The sequence below is a fragment of the Zychaea mexicana genome (assembly GCF_025766255.1).
Source record: "Zychaea mexicana strain RSA 1403 chromosome Unknown BDB00scaffold_227, whole genome shotgun sequence".
Lineage (NCBI taxonomy): Eukaryota > Fungi > Mucoromycota > Mucoromycetes > Mucorales > Lichtheimiaceae > Zychaea > Zychaea mexicana.
This window is the reverse complement of record NW_026516890.1, coordinates 1-24,417: the sequence shown is the minus strand read 5'-3', so window position 1 is coordinate 24,417 and position 24,417 is coordinate 1. Positions and strand designations below refer to the sequence as shown.

The window sequence follows — 24,417 nt, the reverse complement described above, 5'->3', positions numbered from 1 at the left end:
TCCTTGCTAACCTCACCCACCAACAATCCACTCAGAAGTATGTTTATAGCAGTCAATGCGAATATACTTTACGAAGATTCAATCGTGCTTGTCTGGAATCGAATGTGGCAGTCCAAAATCCTATGGAGCGAAAAGCGCTCATATGCTGCTTATATGAAAGTTCCTATACCTCCTCCAAGAACCTTTTTCCATAAAAAACTTTGGCGCTTGCTTCACAAATGATATCATAAATTGAGCGGGATGACTTATAAAGAATTGATATTTTCCGGTTTCATTTCCATGCTAGTGTACCTTCTATAAATTTTGTTGTTGATCTTGCCAAACTAACCGAGAGGGTCGATCCTTTTTTTTACCTTTACTACACTTCCAGTAAATCAATTATTACGTAGTTAAGTGTGGATTTCTCGTACTTAACTTAGCAGACTGCTGCCGGGAACGATCTGATTCATTACATAGTAAGCAATCACGTTAGTTACTAGTGTGTAACAAAGAAATAACTTACCATCATAAAAGCATACAGTGTTCTTCAGAACCCTTACAAAAATCGAGTAAGTAGAAGTGCTCGACCAGACAGAGAAATATAGGTGCCGTTAACTCTATCACAGTCGACTGCTGTTTATTCATTGACAAGGCCGGCAGAATTGCAAAAGTACTTAGATCATAACTGTCTTTACAAATACAGGGATCATCAACGCTACAAAATATGAGCCATAATTTATTGAAACCGATAAATAAAGGTAGAGCAAGGCCCTGTTCAAGGGAACGAAAGTAGGCAGAGTCATTGTCAAGGAACCGACGCAAGCCATTGACATGCTCTGGAAGGACGGCTATAAAAATGAGAGAAGATATAGGCGGTACATACATGCATACTGTAATCAATAGCATTATAGTATCATTTGGATTGAAATTAACTATTGGATCTCGATACAAACGAGACGGCTTCATCAAGAGCTGGTAGTTTCATTCTTTGTACCTAAAAATGGCATGGAAAAAAGTAAGCTTTTCGAAGAGATACCATACGTGTGTATTAGTGTAATTGGTGGAATTATGCTGTACTACTATCTTATTTAGATTGACTTGAAATCATGAAAAAAAACCTTGTTTCAATCCTTGAGGACATGGACCCCAACACTTTGTCTTACATGATATGATATTAGCACAAGTTGAAACTACAGTTGTTAATGTTGACGAGCGAGATTCTACTATGTATTGTCGAAGAAAAAAGTAAGTACTAATAATGAGTAGCTTTTGCCTACTAATGCTTATATATACATCCTTACGAAAACTACTACGTACAGCATGCAAATAGGATGTAGCAAAACGTCATATAAGTAGATCATGGCCAAGTACTTACAAAAAAAAATGTGGGGATGTTTAGGATTAAACGTCAAAGATTGTATACTTAAAAAAAATGTATCAGATACTCCTAGAATCATTGCTTGGTGGCTATATGTAGCTACATTGCAAACTTACCAAACTAGCCATCAGCCCCAAACAAAGTGCTTTCAGCAGTGCAAAATTATACTAGTTAAAGTGGACCTAACTTCCTGTCAGTCAAGCATATTTTTTGAAGAAAAAAGAAGGCAAAGAAAATGGAAAAAAGGCAAAGAAAAAGAAAAAGGCTTATTCATCTTGTTGCTGTTGTTGCTGTGACGCCTTTACAAATCTAATTTCACTGGAAACCAATCGTCTCTCTATTTCAGCTCGTTCATGCTGAAGTAAACAGCTAGGGTGATTGCGTTCGGTACCCTCAGGCCAGCCTAGCATGACAATATCGGCATACATTTGTTTGTCATGCCATGGCATTCTTGCTCCTTCAGCGATCACCTTTTGGTAATTTTCCAGAACCGCTTGTCCTAACGTGAACATCATTAGAAATTGTACCTATACGCCGAAAACTCCATAACCATCAGCACTTCTTGTTATTACAAGCTACTTACTATACTTGTTTAAGATCAATTTCCTCAGGTTTTGCTCTTCACCATGCTGAAGTGTTGCTGGGGACATCGCAGTATGCGTTTCATAGGCGGTGGAGGATGGCGGTGGAGGAACGCGCGTGGCGACGGATGAAGAGGAGGAGACGGAGGAGGAGGAAGAAGGTGGTTCAACAGAAGTGTTGTCGACTGCAATGAAATCAGTATACATATATTTCGAACACCATAAAAGCAGTGAAACAAATTTTGAGCTTACTGAGTTGTTTGTTGTATTGGAGCATCTCTTTTTTGAAATGAAGGCTGAATGTTTGTCCATTCAAATCAACTGCACCTACTCACAACAGCTTCCAAAAGTGATTTCCACCATCTATGTTTTGTTCATTAGAAAGCAGTTCAAAACATTGCAACGTAGTTTTGTAACGTGAAAATAGAATATTACCGGAGCCATATCCATCTCGATCTGGATAAATAGATGTGTTGATGTCATTTGGTGCAACAAAACAAATGCTTTCCACACCGCACTCTTCTTGAAGCATGGTCAAATTACGGTGGAGGAGATTTGAAAGCTTCAAAAATCTGTTTTCCCTCTTTTGCTGATCCGAAACAGAAAGCTGCTTGTTACGAAGCTCGGCCTTTTGTTTGTAGAAAGTCTTATCCTTCCAGGACAGTGTCTTCCACATCAAAGCCTTTTCTTTCATTATGTTACCCATTTGGGTACGATCCTCTTTGTATCGCTTACGATCTAGTAATAGTTCATAGGTGTAATTAGCTATATTCGAATAATTGAACGACAAATTCGTTGAAATACTAGCAACCTTGTTCGCAGTAGAGTTCTTTTTGGAAGACATTAAAGCCGGTAACCTTTCCGGTATTCTTGCGAAGAAATGGTAGCTTCGCAGGAGCCAAGGACTTCACTTCATACCCGTGCTTTCGAGCTATTTCAGCACGACGGGTCTTCCAATGCTCAAGCAGCTCGCTCTCCATTGCTGCCAGTTCAGCTTTCATTGCCGTGTTCAGTTCGGCAAGATTGTCTCCTGTGTCAACCTCAGGGACACGGATGGAGCTGTTGCTCAATCCGGGTTCGACGTCAGGGCGAAGAGATCTTAAGCGAGCAATTTCGTTAATGAGCGCACGCTCCATATCTTCCTCCGCGCAATTTTCAAGGAATCGCACCACATGTTCGTCTGTTTCCAGAAAACGTTTTTCGTATTCGTCCCTGTTGTACTCCGCCTTCGAAATAATCGAAAGTGCATAGGAGTAGAAAGGGATTAGAGTGATGTCGTCGATTGGAAGCATCGAGATGAAGAGTGTAAAATAAGGCTATTGGTCTATCAACCGTGGGCTGAGACAATTTAATTTTGATCATTCAACATCCGAACCTATGCGGTTTGCGGTTTTGTGGTTCGACTAAAAAACACTAAACCACAAGCCTCTATCGCTGACTGTAATGCTCGCCACGGAGGGTAATTCTAGCTGGTTTCTGTTATAACAATGGTCAACATATTCGTGTTGTCCTGTTTATGCAGTTGGCATTGACGCTAATGTTTTTGATCTATAGGATGTCATGACCATCTTGTTTCGATCGGCAAGCTTTCTCCTTTGACATCAAGTACAGCAGAGGGTGCAGCTCTAGATGCTTTGGCAAGATTGGCAGAGGATGCCAACTTAAACGCGATTAATCAATGGAATCATACTGATGGAGTTGATTTGGATGAGCTAAGAAGGCAAACATCACAAAGAATGGATCAATTTACTAACTCTCAGTATGATGCTTATAGTTTTGCATTAGAAAATATGGACGATTGCATTCCGACGTTGATTCACGGCAGTGCTGGTACTGGGAAAAGTTTTGTACTGGAAACAATTGCAATGTTCTTTGCTGCATTGCGATATCGAGTTGTCAGGCTTGCTTTTATGGGTGTAGCAGCACATACGATCAAAGGAATGACGATCCATCGATTCTTTGGCATTTCGCATATAGAACAGAAGGTGAATCACATTCGTATCGATGAGTTTGTTAAAGAAAATCCTCGATCTGTTTTTTTGACAGATGAAATAAGCATGATCCCAGCGGAAATGATGGATGATCTTGATAGAGCAATGCGCATAGGAACGAAGCGTAATTTGCCATGGGGAGGTATTCCTGTTTGTCTGTTTGGTGACTTTGCACAAATCATGCCTTTTGGTGACAACAGTACTCCTCTTTTCCGATCCGAATTTTTCAAAGAAACGCAAATCACACAGCTTGTTGATCCTTGCAGACAAACGGATTTGACGTTTCTCAGATTTCTAGAGCGTTTGCGTTTGGATGAATTGCAAGTTCCTACTGATTATGATCTTCTTTCAAGTAGGACAATTTCTTTGAATGAAGTACCATTAGGAACCGTTATGGTTGCTCCAACAAATGATGCGGTAAAGAATTTCAACACTGAAAAACTTAGGCGATGCCCTGGTCAATTGCAATCATATCGTTCTCTTGATAAGCGAGATGGAATGGGACAGGTAGCCATGAATGCTTTGGAGAAAACGTATTTGCCAGCTGTAAGTGAAAGGCTTCATAATTCTTTTGAATCATTGTTTCATTAGCTATAGATAAACGTAAACACATGTGTTATTTTGAAATAGACAATGACCGTTCTAATGAATGAATTCTTTATAGGTCCTTGATGTAAAGGTTGATGCACAGGTTATGCTTTTGGAAAACATAAGCGTTGAAAACGGATGGGTCAATGGTACATTATGCAAAATTCATTCCTTGTCAGATGACATGATTACTATACAGAAAATATTCAACCCTGAAGAAACGCTTCCTGTTTTTCGAATAACTCGTGATATCCCTTTTACTGGTTATGAACGAACGCAATTCCCATTGACATTGGCTTATGCTCTGACGATCCAAAAGGTTCAAAGTCTTACTCTTCCAAAAGTTGCCGTTTTCCTCGGAGAATTCTTTGCACACGGATTTTTGTACGTTGCTTTAACAAGAGTTAAATCTTTCAGTGACGTTTTGCTTGTTTTACCAGATGGAGATCCCCTCAATACTGTTAAACGTTGTAATCCTGTCAATTCCCTTTGTCGCAATTTTATTCGTACCCTCAGAGATCGTTATGCCCAATAATAATTGAAAAATTTGTTTCATCACATCCTCTCTTATATGTACTGTTGACAAAGCAAAGCAGAAAAGAAGCTGTTAGCATCCCAGATTAATTTGGGTTATGCTCTTCACTTTTTCAGCCAGACTGAAAGGAGGCCCGAAGGTTTTACTTTATTACCATTAAATATTGTAAATGTAATCATTGCGCTCTTCATAGATGTCCTCATCTTCTACAACGTTCTCATGCTGCTCCTCATCTATGCCATTTGACAATATCGTGTCGTTTTCATCATCAATTTGTCTTCGTTTGTCTTGCCGATTATTATTTTCATCTTCTTCTCTTGGCCGTCGTCTTATCATTGTTGCTCCACCAGCCATACGGAAATGTAGATCGGTTATTGTTACCTCATGGTTTTCAAAACCAGAATCTGTAATGCTAGACGCACTGACAGTTGCAAATCGATTTGCTATTGCAATCGGAAGATCTGTTTCTTCTTGTGGCTCTTGTATCGATGTAATCGTTGCTTTTATTGTACTGATAGAATGCCAATCATTGACATCCGCAAACAGTATTTATCTCCGAAAGCTGTCCAGAAATGACAGCCTTGTATGTTTTGTCGCGTTCAACGTTTTGCATTGCGTTCATATGCTGTAAAAGAGGACCAACGGTTCCTTGAAACTTTTTTGCGCGTCTACAAAAAAGAACAGTAAGCAGAATCAATATACTCATGATGCTTTTTCACAAACGGCTATTTGACAATAGCTAGCCAATGCTGTTTACTTTATGCTTTCGAATCCCAAATGATGCTTTGTATTGAGACCGCATCACTCTTTTTCAATCCCGAACCCAAAGATATTAACGCATCTGATTACTCACTCTTGTTCAACCACAAATCCTCTTATCATTGTCAATCGATTTCCTTCAAACGTCAATCCATCATACTTGAAGAAAACGGTTTTTTCAGTGTGTGTCAAAGGCATTTTTGAAGATGAGATAACAGGCATAAGACATAAACATATTTATTGTATATATACTTTTTTGAAATGAAAAAAAAAGAAAGGGGCATAGCCATGAACATGAAAAAGAACAAAAAAGAAAGAAAGGCACATATACAAAGAGATCAACATAATACAAACAAAGGAGGGCATATAATAATAGAGAAGCATATAGAAGAACAGAAAAAGAGGCAGGCATAGGCGGTTTTTATGATATGATAAGAAAAGGAATGGAGCAATATGAAGGTAAACAAAGGGATCAATGCAGCATGATGAAAGAATGAAAAGGGTGAGCAAACATAAGGAAGGAATAAGAAAGGAGAGGACAAGGAAAAGCAAAAAGAAAGGAGAGGATGGATGAACAAGAGCTTATAAAAAGCTCTGGTCAATGAAATCTGCCAGGGCTTCTAATGATGATAAGAAGCCCTGGACTTCCCCTAAGGATTCAGCTACTTGGGGGTGCAGCAGACGGAAAATGCGCCTTGTCTTGAGCTCTTGGACAAGGAGCATGAAAGATGGCGTCGGCATCTAATAAAAACGTTGTCAGCTTTCCCTATATGATTGTTCATAAGCAAAAGAAGAAGGCCTCTGAAACTTACATTGATCAGCTCAATGATGTTGACTTCGTTAGGAAGTAGGATCATTGGCCTTCCTACTTCCTTAACCAAGTGCAACAATCTATTGGCTCCTTTTAGCTTTTGGACCAAGTACTTCAGGTTGGCACTTTCCCCAGCAGGCCAGATGGCAGGATCTATAAAAAAAATGAACAGTTAATAAACAGTTTTCTATGTAAATTAGTAAAAAGGTTACCAGAAATCAAATGCTGGAGAAAGTGCTTGTACGAGTTTACTTGGCGTTCTCGTACAAGCATTCTTCCAATAATGAAGACGTTGATGTAAAAGACATGTTCCATAAGCTTAAATTTTCGGCGGCCTAGGAACATGGTCTTAACGCCATCATTTTGGAAGAATGCCAACCCTTGTTCCAAAGAGATAGGAGGCAAAGGACACACCAGGGACGCAGGAGACAAACGTTGCATATGGAATGACTTGATAGTCATTCCAATTGAATTAGAGATGTCAACCCCTTCAAACAGGCCGTTGACATAAGCTGCAGGATCAAACAGCTTCTATAACAATTGGATCATTGGCAAAAGTCAGGTTTTGAATAATGACCAACATATGGATTGTAAAAGATAAATAGGTACCTGTCTTTTGGCAGCTGTGCCTTCAGACCTGTCTGAAGGGGAAGAGCGGCGGCGAACTTGCCCAGAAGAGGGCCCAACAGAAGGAATGGCACCAGGACTGGTAGGGGTTAGCTCAGGTGAGCCAGGAGCCAAAGGTTCTTCCAGAACGCTGGAAGGAGAAACTGGGATCTCCTCAGGAAACTACAAAATAATTTATATGCAAACTGTCATTTACTACAATGTTTTCTTATAAAGAAAAAGGCAATGAGAATGAAGAAAACAGAATTATACATACCACAAAACCCTCATCCAGTTGGATGGCATGATCAGCAACCATAACTGATGGCTGGCCATTTTGACTAATGACGTCCATCTCAAAACCAAGACGTAATAAATGGTCTTCACGGTCTTGAAAAAGACGGATGCCGCGTCTATTAATCTCGTCAGTGATGGCATCAATGAAAGTCTTGTTATCTAATAAAAAAATAAAAAGAAGTACAAGGATTCAGCCTGAGCTGCTTCAAAATTTCAAGTACATAAATAATAAAACCAAGCAAACAATACCAGACGATTGCAGAGACTGCACAAACGAGTTGTTGTTGTTGTTGTTGTTGTTAGGCTGTTGTTGGAAGTAATCGTGAGAAGGCGAAGGGGTGTTCATTGTTAATGGCAAAGGAAAAAAAAAACAAGTCAATCTGATAGAATGAAGAATAAAGGCTTACCTCAATGACCCCTTTTTATAAACGAGGCCTGACGTTAGAGTTCATCGTTTGTCCTACAAAACACAAAAAACCGGACTGTTATTTTTGAAAGAGGACAAAAAAGTGTCCTGCTTATTTTCCACAGGACAAAAAATTGTCCTGCTTATTTTCTACAGGACAAAAAATTGTCCTCCTTATTTTCCACAGGACAAAAATTTAGAGTTGTTTTTTTCCCATGCACAAAACTTTGCTTAGCTTCCATAAAAAAATCAGCTTATCTGATAAGCGAATGGTGAACATCCAACTGAGGACAAAAAGTAGACCTTTGGTGTTTCCAGCAAATCAATGGTTGCTCCTGCTTTCCAAGGACAAAAATTTGTCCTTTGTGTTGACTGGATTTCGATTATGATGGCTTGTTTGTTTGATAAGAACAAAGGTTTGGCCTTGATATCCTCTAGATGGCAAATCCGGCAACAACGATATCAGTAGTCCCTGAATAGCAAATCTAAAATAAATAATTAGTCAATGGCCTTGCGCTCAGGTTTTGTATATAAATAGCCGTTGATCGCAACCCTGTAAAGCGTATTCTTCAATACTGTTATTACATTACCAAAGAACTCTAGTATGTATATCATCTAATTGTTGTATATGATTTTTTCCAAGGCTCCTTGCATTGAAGTATGGCAATCCTTAATCTTGGTTTTGTTTTATAGAGCAAATGGTTGTAACTTGCGTAATCTAAGGCGTTGTCTCCAGGGATCCAGTCTTTAGAAATAGGCAAAGGATGGTTGATGATACTATGGTTGACCAGCCTTCTGCTGTAGTTTCAGTTTATGCTAATCGTGTCTATTTTCGAGTTAATGTTGGTCTGCCTAGGCTTCTGCGGTTCCTTATGGAAAATGACATATCTGAAGGTACCTCTATTATTGTCCAAGGCCGACTTCGAGTGGATAATTATACCAATTCAAGAGGTGTCCGAGCAACCAGTCTTGCTGTCGTCGCGCAAAGAATGCGGTTAGACTCAAGGGTTTCTTTAACAGTAACCGGTTCTGGTATTGAAAGTTCGAACTAGGATGTCTCTGCTACTGAGGTCATGAACGGCCTTAGAGCTGTGAACCTACTTTAAGATGCGCAGCAAATGACCCAATTGACCCCAAACCAGCATATCCTGTTAGCAGCAATTGAACAAAGCCAACTCGTTGTTAATTCCGGAGCAATTGCCGCAGACCTTTTGATAAGACTCCAACCATTTGTTGATACCATTATCCGTAGGGATCCTGCTCTTCGGGCTGAACAGATTGTTTCCTTGTTGCCTGATGGTGTTACTCTTTCCGACAGAACACAAAGCATTGACCTTCCTCCATACACAAAAAATAGCCAACGCTATGATGATCAGTTGGTTTGACACCATCTTACAATACGACTTTGAAATTATTCACCTACTAGGATTAGATAACATCCTTCCTGATCAATTATCTCGCCTTTTTCACATCGATGAAAAAGAGCTGGAAGGGGGTAGTGCTACGGAAATTCATACAAATAATAACACTGTACAAAATAAGACTCTCACAATAAACACACAAACAAGTAATAACACTGACAATATAGATGATGACATCTATTTTGAACTACCCGAACATGAAATACTGGAATTACTCGAAAAAGCACATGCATTTGGTCACTTTGGCGCTGAAGCTATCACAAAAGCACTACACAATGATGGTTTGAAATGGAACAATATGTACAAAGAAGCCGCACACATTGTAAAAAGCTGCCCCGAATGCCAGCGATTCAACATCACCAAGAAAGGTTATAACCCTTTAAGACCTCTTCATGCATTCTATCCGGGTGATCATTGGACAATTGATCTTGCAAGCGGCTTCGGCACAAGCCATCGCGGAAACAATTATCTCTTAGTCATGGTAGACGTATGCACACGTTTTTGTGTTTTACACGCACTTCCTGAAAAAACATCAGACACTGTCGTTCAAGCAGTCATCGACACATTTTGCTTAGTGGGCTTTTGCCGTTATCTCAGCAGTGATAATGGTACTGAATTCAAAAACTAACTAATGACTCGTCTTCGAGAAGCCTCTGGATTCGACCAAAGACTTTCTACGCCTTTTCACCCAAGAGCTCAGGAATTGGCTGAAAGATTTGTGCAAACAACTGTTAACATCATCCGCAAGTATACAAAAGGAGCAGTTAGAGACTGGGACTTATATGTCAAACCAGCACAATTAGCCCTTAACAACAAAGTTGCCAATAGACATGGTTCTACACCATTTGCTCTTATGTTCAATAGAACAATGAACGGTTTCAGGGACTATAGCAGAGAACAGATCCCGCGGCCACTCACAGAAGATGAGCTGCAAAACCGCATTGAACAAATGACAAACATTGTCTTTCCTGCAATTTCGGAAAGAGCAAAGGCACTGGATGATATTAAAAAAGGCAAATACAATGCCAAGTTTAGAATCACCGATTATCCCATCGGAAGCACGGTCATGGTCATTGATGAATTACGCAGTAAGAAGATGGATCCAAGATATGAAGGACCATATACTGTAGTACGCAAAACCAAAGGTGGTTCTTATGTCCTTAGAGATGAACAGGGTTTATTAACTTCTCATAACTACGCACCCTCACAAATGAAACTCCTATCACAGGATGAATTAATTGATACAGAAGAAGCATTTGAAGAAAACGGTAAATATTACACCGTACAGTCAATTGTAGACCACAAAGAGCTTGCACCAGGCAAATATCAATACCGGGTTAGATGGAAAGATTATACACCTGATGACGATTCCTTGGAACCAGCAGAAGCATTTAATAGTCCACAACCAATCATGAAATATTGGGAACGTGTTGGTATCACACCACCGAAGCAAAGCAAAATACAAACTGCATTACCTGTGACGCATATCCCACAGCAATCACAACGTAAAGCAAAAGGAACTACAGTGAACCCCCGCTTTTTGCACCCCCGATTATTGCAGATCCCCGCTTTTTGCAACTTTTTTGAGCAGATTCCCGCTCAACACTTAGTAAAATTGCAGTTTCCTCAGTTTTTGCAGATTGCAACTCGGAAATCGGGACCTGCAATTTCCCGCTTCGGCCTTATTAGCCTCAAACTTCGGAGACGGTGAGACCCGAACCAGTGACAAAAGAGATACACTAATATATTCTATTATATGAGAGGTTTTAAACTAAATAAAGAAAGTTGTGATTGCTGATTGCTTTGACTGACTTTTTCTACGAAAATTGTCACGAATTTTTCGAAGCTGATCTTTGATCTCTTGATGTTCTGGATCAATCAGAATCTCGATGACTTTTTCCACCATCCGAGCCTTCTCCTGATTTGTGTACTTTGGAGATTGACATGGAGCATCATTAGAAGGCTCTCTAGAATCATTAGCAGCTTCAGCAATCGAATTTGCATCTACAACTGCTTCATCAAGCACAGCTTTAAGAATTTCATCATTGGTTAGCACTGGATGAACAGCTGCTACTTCCTCAGGTGGATCGGCATCAAAAGTGAAGTTTTGAAGATCATGGCTCCCATATATATGGCTCAAATGATCATTGATCTGACCTAGGGCTACTTCATCTTCACAACCGGATCCATTGCTAATGCTGTTAGTTGCACCCTCTACCACCTTTGTCTTCTTAAAGCAATTTGCGATTGTAGAAGGCTTAACGTCTTTATACCAAGCCTCAAGACACCAAGCCATACCAAAAATGATTTCCACACGGAAAACTTTGCCATCATTTGCTGGTAGACCTTGCTCCAAACGGTACTTGATTTTCTCGTAAGCCTTTTCATATTGCTTATTCCTGAAGTTAACTGCTTTAGTATACAAATAATCACCTCTCCTTACATGATATGCATGAGATCTTATTCTTGTACATACTTGAAATGCACCTTGAAGCTACTGATTATACCAGCATCCAATTACTGCATTATCGACGTCGTGTTGGGTGGCAAATATAAAAGCTCAACGTTGGTTGGCTCGTAATCACAAAAGTGCCCAGAAAAGTTATCCAGCAGCAAAAGGATCTTGCGTTTTTGATGCCTCATTGAGTTATCTAGTTTTTTGAGATAATCATAGAAAATCTCACGCGTCATCCATGCGTTGGCATTTGCTCGATAATTCATCACGCTAATGTTTGGATAACCATCCTTTCCTCTCTACCAGACAAACAAACACTATGTAAGCAAATATGCACCTATTGGATATAATGATGAAGTACCTTCTTAAAGTATGCTGGATTTTGGGATTTGCCGATAAACCATGGAAACCTGTAGTAAGTAATATTATTAGCTGCTTGTATATTATATCATTTAACTATCGTGGTTAACACTCTACTAGATCAAAGGATGATTCTCAAATTCTATTATCCAATATGCCCCTTGATAGTTATACCATTTGTCAGAGCCGTCTGCATTGGTCGTTAACACAAGTGTCAACCGCGTTTTATCCAACTTAACGCCCTTGAAGGATGCAGGAGCAATGGTAGTAGTTGGGGCACTTGAGTAGAATACTGCTGTTTCATCCATGTTGTAAATGTCCTTGAGAGCATACTGTGCACATTTTGCTTGGACTTCCGGAAGTTTGGCAGCAGCTAGGCTAACATCTGCAGATGAAGCCTCACCGTGTACCTTATGCACCTTCAGCTGGTAACGACGCTGGAATCTGTTCTCCCATCCATTGGAAAAGCAAAATTGTTCCTCAGAAATGCCCATATCCTGTGCAAATTCTTTTCCGGCACGAATGATCAATCTCCAGTTAATTGGAGAGCGCTCATGGTAGCGCTGCTCGATCCACATGTACAATGCATGTTCAAGTTGCTATTATAGTTTGTTTTATTACTATTTCTGTCGTAAAATACACCTGGAAGCAAATAGGAACACATACTGGAAACTTTGCTCGGTCTTTCTTTTTTCTGTGACGATCGATGCCATTTTGTTCGTCTTGCTTTCGACCCTGGATCATTCTTGTAATCGTCGTCACATGAGGCATATTTTCGAGGTTCAACTCAATTTTAGCCCAAGCAACTAGATCCTTGAAACTGATCTTGACTTTAGCTTTCTCCTTTTGGATGTAATAGTTGTAGATGATGTCATTTTGCTCGTCAGTGAGCTTCTCATATTTGGCTTTGCCCATGATGAAAAAGAAGTTGAATAGAAGAGAAGAAGTAATGATTGCAAAAAGAAGCTAGGCTATACGTAGATATTATCACTGAGCTATAATGATGGACCGCACTCTTTTAATTGGTGTATACTAATTACACTTTGCCAGCTTATCGATCCCACTTGTGTAACATATTCACATTTTGCAGATCCTCAGATTTTGCAACTTTTTTGACGGTATTCCCGCTGTTGCAAAAAGCGGGGGTTCACTGTAATTCCAAACGTTAAGAGGGTTCCACACCTACACCATCTACTAGACGCAGTAAGCGTTTACGCACACGTTGCTAAGCACATTCTTCACAAAATAATGTTTAACCTGGAAGGGGGTGATGTGGTGAACCACATTAATACACTGCTTAAGATATCAACAATAAGATATTCGGTTAAACATTATAGCACACACGTATGAACACTACGGCATTTCGGCTAAACACTATTGAATAAAATCTCTCACTCAGATGATCCACCTTACGTGAACAGGACAATGAACCTATCAACAGGTGCCTCGGCCATTACATCAGCTAACGCCGGTTTCAAAGATGTGCCCGATTAACATAGCAACTTCAATAGAAGTTCTGATACGTCCTTGATCCATCCTCTATCACATAGTTTATCCATTAGTCGGATGAATTGATATCGCCGTCTTAATAGCTAGAATATAAAAGAGCTTTATCTTTTGTTGGAATAAAACATGATCTCAAAGATACTTAATCTTGTCCCTTATTATCTTTATTAAAGCTCTATCATCACAAAAAGCGTGGTGAACTTGTAAGTATATTTATTTTTTGTATACCAATGGAAAATGAGATATATATTTATAGGAACTTCCTACATTCTTTTAGCATTGATAAACTCCCCTACCAAGAAATTGCGCCGAGATCAAAGAAACCGAACTATGTCATCGATTTATTGATCCCTTTTTATCCGCATTATTTGACGAACCTGATAATGGTGTCTTGTTCAGGTGGTGAGTGATAAGACAAGCTTGAAATTCTGTGCGTATTACTTACATATGGTGTTTGTTTCTTAGGACGAGCACTACAAATCAAGAGGCTAAAGAAACACCATCAAAAGCCTCCATTTCAAATCAGCGGCCGGATTCTTGTGTAACAGAGATGAATGGCCTTCATTTTGGTCACTCACTGGGATATGTTGAAGTGAAACCAGCTTCAGAAGCTGGAAACCAATATGGCATATCAAAAGATTTGATTCGATTGTGCTTATTAACAAAAAACTCTTTGGATGCGTCTGGATTGAAAGCTTCTTTAAGCATTCAACTAGTGAGTAAGTTCTCTTATTTATATTCAGACATAGAAACCACTGAAACTTTCACTAATTTAGGTATAACTTTTTAGATCATAAGGCGAATATTCTGTTAAACAAACTTGAAGCTGATGGTTTTTATGTATGTACCGAAATTGCCGCTATTACTATCCCAAATTCCATTGAACATCTTGGTGCTTTTCCAAGCTATTTCGATGATCTTATAGCCATATTGCATTGTTTTAGAAAGTGGTGCGTGCCCATGAAACCAAACGAAAATACTATGATGTATACGAAACGTCGTCCATCTTTGCCGGACGAACAATTTAATATGATATCTCCTTCAAGATCCAACAAACGAAGAGCGGTTACCATGCCATAGTATACTTTCATATTCATTGCCATAGCTTTTCTTCCCACCCTCTCTCTCCTAACCCTTGTTGTCTATCATACAAAAAATTATCTAACTTCTTTGTAAACATATACGTTCGCATCGAAACCAAAAAGTAAAAAGATAAAAGTAAAGGGAACAGAGCAAAAAATACATAGCACAAGATTTATGCTTCTTCATCTTGTGATCATAATAGTAAGCCATGAGCCCAGCATCGTTAGCAATTCGCTTGGATTCTCTCCAAGGAAGTTTTCTGGCTTCCTTTTGCGTTTTCACCCCTATGAATTAGCACACAATCCCACTACGTCAACAAGGGTCCAACGGTTTGTTAACTCGACTCACTCTACCTATCTCGAAGCCAAATACTGACATTCTTCATCATATCGTCCGTAAGACGCCCTGATTTGGAGCTTCTCCCGATACCCACATCCTCCATTGGCTCTATATCAGCAATCACATAGTTATCCATGGATGAACGAAGTCGGAACTCCAATAGATCGTACCAGAAAGTTGCTGTTGTTCTAAAGAAATATCAGATTAAAAGAAAGAGCGAAATTCAATGTGAGTACTTAATAAGAATGTCACCACCGCGGGATGGCAAGGTCACTAGGCTTTAGGTTAATAGAAACAAAAACCATCAGCTCCATTGACTTTTTTTCCATATTTCCCACCCCATTTACGACTTACAGCGTCAACAGTGTCCTTTGTGAATGTAATAATGAAACTGTACTCGGCATACACCTCCTTGAATTCTTTCACTACAACATCGTCGTCTAACTTTTAATTAAAATAAACGTCTTACCTAGTTCACATCGACCATTGTACGTCCTTCCATGGGATTGCTGGAGCAGCTCAGTCAGACCACGGGTTGGGACATCATCGACACTAATGATTTTAAAAACAAAGAGCACCATAAATAAATGTGTTTGTTGTATTCTTACTTCTTCCCTCATTATATTGTGTAATACACACCTTAGTCCCATCACCATGCGACGCTCAAGATAATATGACGCACCACGAGTTGCTTTGTCAACAACTTTCATGTACTTCGTCACAGCAGCGACAATGGAGAGGCCAATCTTGTTCGATACTTCAGGAAGAGATATCCAACTAGCAAGTCGGGAGCGGCTATCGGTCGTATCTTCTTCGGTCAAAACTCTTCTCACCAGCATGTCCCAGCGCATAGTTTCGTGAAAACGGCCAATAGCGCGACGCTCTGCCAAATGTGCCGGGCGGTCCAAGTTCTGCACACCATAATGCTTCATGATACCCTCGTGCTGAAGCAAACACCGTTCTATAGTATTAGTAAGTCTCTGCTACCCTTGCGCCACGTCCCGGTTGCTGGCGTCAATGTTCATATCATCCGATATAACACCGAAATATGGCATATTCTGGCTTGGACCGAGTCTTTGCACCATACATCTTGCAAACAACGCATTGAGCGTCACATCACTATCACCGTGATGAGTAGAACGATGGGATCGACATGATGTGTACTCCTGGAAATAGCTAGGACAATCATTGCATCTATATCCTGGCACAGGTGGGTCGAGTAGATTGACACGAGGAATCATATCCCTGACACGAGAAGCGGCAACAGAGTATCGGTCGGTTACATCAGAACGTTGGGAACCAAGGCGATATAAAAGTTCAGTAAATTCGTGCTCAGAAACCGCTTCTACATGCCGTCGTAGTGCACGATGGGCTGTGATGATATGCTGGTATGCTTCATCCGTCTTGACAAATACGTATTGGCGATCACGGCAACCATTCGAGCAAAAAAGGAGTCCGCTACTCTCATCGATGGTGAGACCCAAACGAGTAATCAGGTTGGCACGCTCTGAAATTAAAAAAAAAAAAAACCACACACACACACATTATTAGCACTTTTACTCATGCATGTGCACGTAAATGATTTTATCGCCATGATCTTACCTTGGTCCACGGTCGGCTCTTGTTAGTCGATTTCCGTTGCGTCTTCCTGCTGTTGGGATTGCTGTTGCTGTTCATCTGATAATGTTAAAGCACCTTGGGATGGTGGAAGCAATGACATCAAAGAAGAAGAAGGCGATGAGGGCAATGGTGGTGACGGATTCAACATGGGTGATGGCGAAGGAGGCTGAACTGGCGTGCGGTTGCGTGGCATTTCACGTCTTGATGTAACTGTTTGCCGTGGTGACATGGAGCGAGTTTCCTGCAAACGCGGCTCGCCACGCTGCTGTGTTGTAGTTGGATGCATCGTCGAAGAAGGTGGAGGATTATATTTTGGAAGATGAGCAACGGTGGCAGGATCAAGGCGTTTTTGGCAGAATCTTCGGAAATGGGTATGCACAGACATGATGCGCAAGCGTCTTGTACACTCTGGGCATGTCACAAATACTTGGTCCGGGGGAGAGATCCGTTCCACCACAACATCGAGTTTGGCTGCATAATAATTATGTCTTAGTAAAACTTTATGCGTGATATATGCTCACCAATAAACAATTGACATTGGCACAAAACCGACTTACAGCCATCGCGAAATGTAAGTGTTACTTGCTGTTGATGATATTGCTTCCTGTGGGTGTTCATTTCCGCCGGTGATATGTTTGGGCAGTTGCAGTCTTCTTCCGGGGCATTTGTACGTCTCGTTCGCCGATGACGGGATGACATGATGAAGAATAATAAAAGTGACTAATAACAAAAGAATAGAGCCAAAGGAGGATGTGTGGTGAAAAAGACAAAGAGTTGTTATACCAGTAGCAAATATAACGATTCAGAGCATTACACTACATACTATTTTAAATAGCATATCTGTATGTAACGCGGCTTATTCCTGTGCACTCTATTATTAAGGCATAGCAACCACATGTGTTGTGGAAATTATACTGCACAAAGCTTCTTGACGGTGATCGTTGGGATGGCTGCATTGCTAATTTAAGATGATTCTCGCGAATCCAAGCAACGTGCCTTTTGTTACCCATTTGCTTTCATGTCTGAAGGTGGTAACCACATGTTAAAAAAATATACTGAACATAGCTTCTTCATAGATACCGTTGTCATGGCTGCATTGCTAATCTTAGATACTTCATGAGAATCCACGCAACGTGTCTTTCTTTACCCGTTTGCTTTCATGTGTGAAGGTGGCTGCCACGTGTGTTGTAACGAGTATACGGAAAAGGGTTTCTCGGTAAAGATCGTCTGGTTTAACGCGCTTACCAAAAAATCAGATCAACGTGTCCATTATTGCCTAAGCACTTTTGCAGTGTGGCGGCCACGTGTGGTGGTTTTTTAAGGAAAATCCCGGTAGATCCTATTGTCTTGCTCAATTGCTAATTTTAGATTTCCCTTAACAATAAAGCAACGTGTCTTCCAGCGCCTGTGCGCTTTCATATGAAAGTGGCTACCACGTGGGATGTTCTTTTTTTTTTTCGGTCTTTACGCTGCAATGCCAGTGACGATCACACACTATAGGCAGGAACTGTGCTTTTGCTTAAAATAAATCGTGTGCCACGTGTGCCTCGCTTATCTTTCTCAACAGCGTGCCACTTTTTTTTTCTTTCCTTTTCGAGTCACTTCCCGTTCCACCATTTTCAGGGTAGCAGCATTCAATGAAATTCTTTCTTTAAATACTTCTGAAAGTCCTCTCTGCATCCACTACTACCAACAGGCATGTGTTTTTTTATTATTCGGATCAAAGTTGACATCAAGTCAATGCATTTACACGAGCTTCATATTCACAAAAACGGCAGCAATGGTGGCGCCATCATTTTCTCATATTACCCGCTTCTCTATAAGCATGTGGCGATGATTCTAGGACCACATAAACTGACAGAATACTAATACCCCTCATGCACAAAGATTTTGTCAGTCAGTTATCCCCCAATTTTTTATCCCAATCTATTCTTTCTGCTGTGACCATGGACTCTGATACCTTTACCATGCCCCAACTTGCCTATGACGAGTTTGCTGATGAATATGAAAATGTTGAAGCACTCAATGATCCAGCCTTCCGAGATGCTGATCGTACGATCAGTCGGTGAGTATCGTTCCATTACATATGCGTATATACTTGTACCTGCCCAATTCTTATATCTACAACTGTTTGACTTGCTAGTGAGGACGCACGGGAAGTTTTGTACTGGCTCAATGATGGCGAACCTACCGTAATGAACATGCTCACCGAAACCATGCGTACCGCAACCTTGGCATCAGGCGATCAAGCTGTCGAGCCTTCCATTTACATCGACAGCGATGACCTCAGGACCATCCGCTACCGGACAACAAGCGTTGATTTGACCAATATCCAGGTTGGTGTCGGCCGCCTCCTCGTCGACTGTCGCACGCAACTACAAGACCATGTATTGCGCGGCTATACCTTGCAGGAGCCTTTCTGTGATCGCTTCCATGAAATAATGGCCGATACCAGGACAGCCAATCCCTCCATCGCATTCTTCACCAGACCCGGCAACCCAACAGCGAACGACGACTACCTCAAGGTCTTGTTCAGGCACCTGGCAGTGCAACACAGTGACGAATTTATTGCAAGCGTGACCGAAAGCGGCGAGCTCTTGTGGAATCTCGCCGCTCTGTACGAGTGGCTGTCCCAATGTCGCAAATTGATCCTCATGATCATGGTTCTGGCTCACATTACAAGTGGACAACCGGCGCGAGGTGAGGAGCTCGCATGCACGACAATTCGTTCGTCCGCGCGTGGGGCCAAACGTGGCATGTACTGGTACCGACAAAAGGTCATGCTGGTTCAGTACTACTACAAGCGTCGTTCGAGAGGCACTGCCGATCGTTATGTCGCACGCTTCCTCAACAAGGAGCTAAGCGAGATTGTCCTGATGTACCTTGTACTGGTGCGCCCGTTCGAACGGTATGTGTATATTTCAAAGGTTTTTTTTTGGCTGTTGTTTGAGTGCTTAATTCATAGTACACCCAAAGCCATATGGGTGCCGGTCTCGGGCTTCAAGCCTATCGCCATGTCGCCACCTTCTTCATGCGCCACCACCTCCAACAAGGAACTCATCTGTTGGAAACAACAGAAGAGTTGCTTGCCCATCCTGACATTGACACGGTCGAAGGTGACAACAACGACGACGATATAACAACATACGAGCAGCAGCAACAAGATGGGCGCCGACGAATTGTAAATCGATTCGATCCTGGGTTTTTCGACATGCAGGCGGCACATTCTTCTTCCGTTGCGGGCATGCACTATGCTCGAACGTCAAGCGATTTATGGTTTCTAACGACTGAATCGATCCACACGTTTGACCTCTGCTCGCGAGAATGGCAGAAGTTACTGCGTACGTAGAGTCCATCCTATCTAACAGCGTAAAAGAAAAAAAGGAAGATCTGAACTGATTGAGTATCTCTAATATAATAGACAATCTTCAAAAATTAATAATGAAAGTCCTTCCTTTTTTGGAATCGATTTTTAGCAGTGGTTTGTCTCCGAACAGCGAGCAGAGCTTTCCGTCCCCCTTCCTCTTCACGCGATCAATTTTTAAATCATTACACAGCTTGAGTCTTTGTTACATGTGAACAGTTTGCAATTTATTTTAATAATTCGCACTGTACACCTCGAGAGGTGGTGCCATTAGGATGGTTTACAGAACGCGATGGTGAACTAAGTGGCGTACGATGGGCAGGCGGCAAATTCAGTTTCTGAATTCCTTCCTCAAGAGAGGGCACAGGGGACAGTGGTGGAGGAGACACCGATTGGTATTCCTCTATCAAAAGCAGAGGCGAAGACACTGCTGGCGAAGGTACAGAAGGAAGATCTGACGGGATAGTGTCTATTTGCGAGTCTGCCTGTTCAAGCTGTCTCTGTGAGGACTGGAGATCTTATCCTTGAATGAGTTCATGCATACATATATATCTTAGCAAATAGGATTAAGTTACCAAGCAAATGCTCACAAGCTTCCATGAGCTCGATATCCTCCTGAGTCAACTCAAACTCATCATCGCTGTTTTTCTGTTTTTGAAAGCAAAGTTAACTAACGCGCTATATATGAGTTATTATAAAAACGTGGTTTCTTAGAGTACCTGACGCTTTGCATTTCTGCTAGCACTCTTGCTTTTGCGCTTTCGATAGAGCATTTGCTCCAAACCTTCTGTCTGATGATTGGGCTGAGTACTTCGAGTGTTGGGCATGATGGGAAGTTTGAAAGAAGAAAGTTGTCAGATCGGATAAGTTATATTTGCACTCACTCTGTTCGGAGTGCACAAAAGAAAGCTCACTCAGATATATAGAGCATAAATACCCTGGCAATGTAGCACCACATCTACTTTAGGAAAAAGATGACATGATCACTTTACTGTCATCTTGATAGCTAGAATGAGAGGAGATTATTTTTGCATTCTTTCTTCCCGCCATTCGTTTTTATACGTAAATGAGTAACAACGCTGCTGAAACCACACCGCAAGGACAAACTATCACTGCTCCTACCAACACTGTGAGTTATTGAGACCACTGGATATCGTAAACGCCGTGAAGCTGATTCATGATACTGAACATTATATAATGATACTTTAGCATCAAGAAGATGCCTCTGGCAATTTATTTGCTACTATTGATTTGCGTGAAGGCTTTGGCAGGCCCAGAACACGTCGTCGTGGTGCAGGCAGACCCCGTCTAGAAAGGAATGCTACTAGGCCACTTGGATATCAGGACCAATTCGAGGAAACAACTATTGCTGGGCAGGATATTGTTGAGGACGCCGCATCTCCTCACGCTCACCGTCATGTGTTGCCACCAATGAACGCAACATGCAGTGCATGCGGTGCTCGGGTTTGGTCTTGGGAAACCCGTCGACAGAATGTTGATGGCACGTATTGCTATTCAATTTGCTGTGGCTATGGGGTTGTTGAACTTCCACCTGTTCTGCGTCCACCAGAGCCACTGCGCTCTCTGCTCATTGGTACAGATGAGGAATCGTCAACGTTTCGTGAACAGATCCGCCTATACAATGGTACTTTTGCATTTGCTTCCCTTGGTGTGGATCGTCTCGACCAAAATTATACCAATGCTAGAGGCGGAGCATACTCTTTTCGTATCCAAGGCACTGTCTACCACAGAATCAGTTCCATTGTTCCTCAAGATGGTCGTCCGCCCCGCTTTGCTCAAATCTACATATATGATCCTCAAGAGCAGGCAGCAATCAGACAGACAGTCTTTCCAGGTTAGCATTAGTAAACACAATTTATAACGAACGGTCTTATATGACTTTTTCGGCAATGTATTAGATGGAAACCTGGATCGTGCATTGTTGCTTGATTTGCAGGCTATGCTTGATGAAAATAATCAGCATGTTCAGACCTTTCGGACGGCAGCTGAGCGTTTGCGCGGTGCACCAGGTGTCAACTTGGGGATACGCATCTCCGGGAGCCAGCGCCGCGGAAGACAGTATGCAGCTCCTACTGCTGACGAAATAGCTGTACTGATTGTTGACAATCCAGGCGAAGATGCTACCTATCGTGATGTTGTTCTCTTTCGCCGTGATGGAGGGATGCAAAGGATTAATGAGACAAGTAGTTTGTATGATCCACTGCATTATGTCCTTATGTTCCCAAATGCAGAAAATGGATGGAGTGAAGGAATTCCTCTTCGTGGACATCAGCATGCTCAAGCTGAGCCAGGTCGGGAGCGTCATGGTCGTCAGGGTACTGTCTCGGTTCGTCAATTTTACGCCTACCGCATCCAAGAACGTGGCGAGTCTCTTGCGCATCTATATGGGCGACTTTGGCACCAGTACATTGTCGATATGTACGCAAAGATTGAGCACCGTCGTATGCATTACTATCGCAGCCATCAAAGACAGCTACGCGTGGAACTTTACAGTGGTATGGCTGATGCGCTCCAGCAAGATGTAGGAGAAGATAATAACGAGCTGGCTCGAAATTTGGGTCGTCGTGTTATCCTTCCATCTTCTCATACTGGCAGTCCTCGGTAAGTTATTCTTTAAGATAGCAACATGAGTATCGTGCCTGGGATCGTTTAGAATTACAATCAGCTAGCGTTTTGCTGTGGAGAGTTTGTTATGGTGAAAATAAAATAAAATGTTACTATACATGAAATTGCTTACATCAATCTCTGTTATCTTTTTCTGTTCTGTTTCTTTATAAAGTTATATGCATCAGCTGTATCAGGATGCAATGGCTATTGTGCGACATTTTGGAAAGCCGGATCTTTTTATAACTGTTACGTGCAACCCAGAGTGGCCGGAAATAAGAGAAGCCTTGGCCTCTAATGGACAGCAGCCATCTGATCGCCCTGACTTGATTGCCCGTGTTTTTTCTGAAAAGATCAAGCTAATAATGGCAGATCTCAAAGATCATAACGTGCTCGGCAATGTTGTCGCATGGGTTCAAGTAATTGAATTCCAAAAGCGCGGCTTGCCACATGCCCACATTGTTTTGATTATGCACGATGACTCCAAAATACGCACTGTTGAGGATGTCGACAACATCGTTTCTGCTGAAATTCCAGACCCCCAGCGCTATCCACAGGCATATGCCACTGTCACACGCAATATGATCCATACTCCCTGTGGCTCTTTACTCAATCCACGCGCCATCTGTATGAGTAATGGATCATGCTCAAAACGATTTCCCAAACCATTCGCCAATGAAACTCGATTCGATGAAAACGGCAATATAACATATCGTCGACGTGATATGCCTGATCGCACAATCGAAAGAATTGTCAACCGCACAACATACAATGTCGGAAATGGATGGGTCGTTCCGTACAACTTATATCTTACAACAAAGTACAACGCCCATATCAACGTCGAAATTTGCTCCAGCAACCGAGCTGTAAAGTACCTATACAAGTACGTTTACAAAGGGTCCGACCGTGCCGAGGTGACAGTAGGCACCCAAAGTGCAGCGACAGTGACGCAAGCAAATGAAGAAAACGTTGATGAGATTGATGCATTTTTGAATGTACGATACGTATCGGCAGCAGAAAGTTGTTGGCGCATTTTCGAGAAGGATATGCAGAGTCATTTTCCAGCAGTAAAGCGCTTAGATATCCATTTGCCATCAGAAGAGAACGTGTACTTTGAAGCTGATGCCGATGTTCGAGACTTGCAACGCGCAGCACGCAACCGGAGCTCGACGTTGGTAGATTGGTTTGCGTTGAACCAGCGCGACCCTGACGCACGACAATACTTATATGTCGACATCTACTCGGCATATACGCACAGCAGACAACGTGGATGGTATCGCCGTGGACGAATGCATAACCGTGGTGTGGCACCAGTCTCTCGATTGTACTTTGTACAGCCACGCGACCTGGAGAAATATAGCTTGAGGCTATTGTTGTTGCACGTTCCGGGCGCCACCAGTTTTGAGGATATCCGCACTTTTGAAGGCACAGTATATCCCACGTTTAAGGCTGCTGCACAGGCACGCGGATTGTTACAAGACGACGATGAGTGGAATAGGTGTTTTGGAGAAGCCGTTGAGGTCACCACATCCGCGTCACGGCTCCGTGATCTCTTCGCCGTCATCCTGGCATTCTGCGATATCCTGACGCCTGGCGAGCTTTGGGAAAGATATGCTGACGATATTGCTGCTGATTTCCTCGAGAATCGACGTCGCCAATTACAGGCTGAAAATGGCCAGCAGCATGTGGAGCTTTTAGAGGAGGATATTACTG

The 24,417-nt window shown here is 41.8% G+C and overlaps 7 protein-coding genes across 7 annotated transcripts; 3 read left to right on the top strand and 4 right to left on the bottom strand.

The window, feature by feature from the left end:
* Positions 1–1,623: 1,623 nt before the first annotated feature.
* BDB00DRAFT_880251 (uncharacterized protein) lies at positions 1,624–3,230 on the bottom strand (the record flags this gene model as incomplete). The annotated part of the gene is made up of 4 exons (XM_053127974.1): positions 1,624–1,856; positions 1,941–2,123; positions 2,374–2,676; positions 2,750–3,230. 4 exons carry the CDS (start codon positions 3,228–3,230, stop codon positions 1,624–1,626), a joined length of 1,200 nt encoding a protein of 399 aa, XP_052972328.1.
* Positions 3,231–4,109: 879 nt separating this feature from the next.
* Positions 4,110–4,733, top strand: BDB00DRAFT_793704 (uncharacterized protein; the record flags this gene model as incomplete). Its single annotated transcript, XM_053121240.1, has 3 exons — positions 4,110–4,475; positions 4,594–4,666; positions 4,717–4,733. The coding sequence occupies 3 exons, from the start codon at positions 4,110–4,112 to the stop codon at positions 4,731–4,733; spliced, it is 456 nt and encodes a 151-aa protein (XP_052972327.1).
* Positions 4,734–5,208: 475 nt separating this feature from the next.
* BDB00DRAFT_880249 (uncharacterized protein) lies at positions 5,209–6,009 on the bottom strand (the record flags this gene model as incomplete). Its single annotated transcript, XM_053127973.1, has 3 exons — positions 5,209–5,495; positions 5,587–5,720; positions 5,906–6,009. 3 exons carry the CDS (start codon positions 6,007–6,009, stop codon positions 5,209–5,211), a joined length of 525 nt encoding a protein of 174 aa, XP_052972326.1.
* A 205-nt stretch (positions 6,010–6,214) lies between these two features.
* Positions 6,215–7,871, bottom strand: BDB00DRAFT_934488 (uncharacterized protein; the record flags this gene model as incomplete). Its single annotated transcript, XM_053129157.1, has 6 exons — positions 6,215–6,552; positions 6,624–6,775; positions 6,835–7,153; positions 7,232–7,411; positions 7,506–7,684; positions 7,775–7,871. 6 exons carry the CDS (start codon positions 7,869–7,871, stop codon positions 6,394–6,396), a joined length of 1,086 nt encoding a protein of 361 aa, XP_052972325.1. The 3' UTR covers positions 6,215–6,393.
* A 6,121-nt stretch (positions 7,872–13,992) lies between these two features.
* Positions 13,993–14,753, top strand: BDB00DRAFT_777192 (uncharacterized protein; the record flags this gene model as incomplete). Its single annotated transcript, XM_053120304.1, has 3 exons — positions 13,993–14,075; positions 14,145–14,392; positions 14,464–14,753. Coding segments are annotated over 3 exons (621 nt in total), but the record flags the coding sequence as incomplete, so codon positions are not given.
* Positions 14,754–15,105: 352 nt separating this feature from the next.
* On the bottom strand, positions 15,106–17,414 carry BDB00DRAFT_934487 (uncharacterized protein; the record flags this gene model as incomplete). Its single annotated transcript, XM_053129156.1, has 9 exons — positions 15,106–15,283; positions 15,351–15,373; positions 15,450–15,535; positions 15,565–15,647; positions 15,735–16,039; positions 16,136–16,602; positions 16,698–16,715; positions 16,791–17,186; positions 17,273–17,414. The coding sequence occupies 9 exons, from the start codon at positions 17,412–17,414 to the stop codon at positions 15,106–15,108; spliced, it is 1,698 nt and encodes a 565-aa protein (XP_052972323.1).
* Positions 17,415–18,747: 1,333 nt separating this feature from the next.
* On the top strand, positions 18,748–20,192 carry BDB00DRAFT_265382 (uncharacterized protein). The gene is made up of 2 exons (XM_053116713.1): positions 18,748–20,056; positions 20,137–20,192. The coding sequence occupies exon 1, from the start codon at positions 18,911–18,913 to the stop codon at positions 19,853–19,855; it is 945 nt and encodes a 314-aa protein (XP_052972322.1). The 5' UTR covers positions 18,748–18,910; the 3' UTR covers positions 19,856–20,056; positions 20,137–20,192.
* The last annotated feature ends 4,225 nt before the right edge of the window (positions 20,193–24,417 follow it).

Coding starts and splice junctions, on each gene's coding strand:
- BDB00DRAFT_265382 (XM_053116713.1), top strand. CDS start 18,911: ATGAACATGCTCACCGAAACCATGCGTACCGCAACCTTGGCATCAGGC.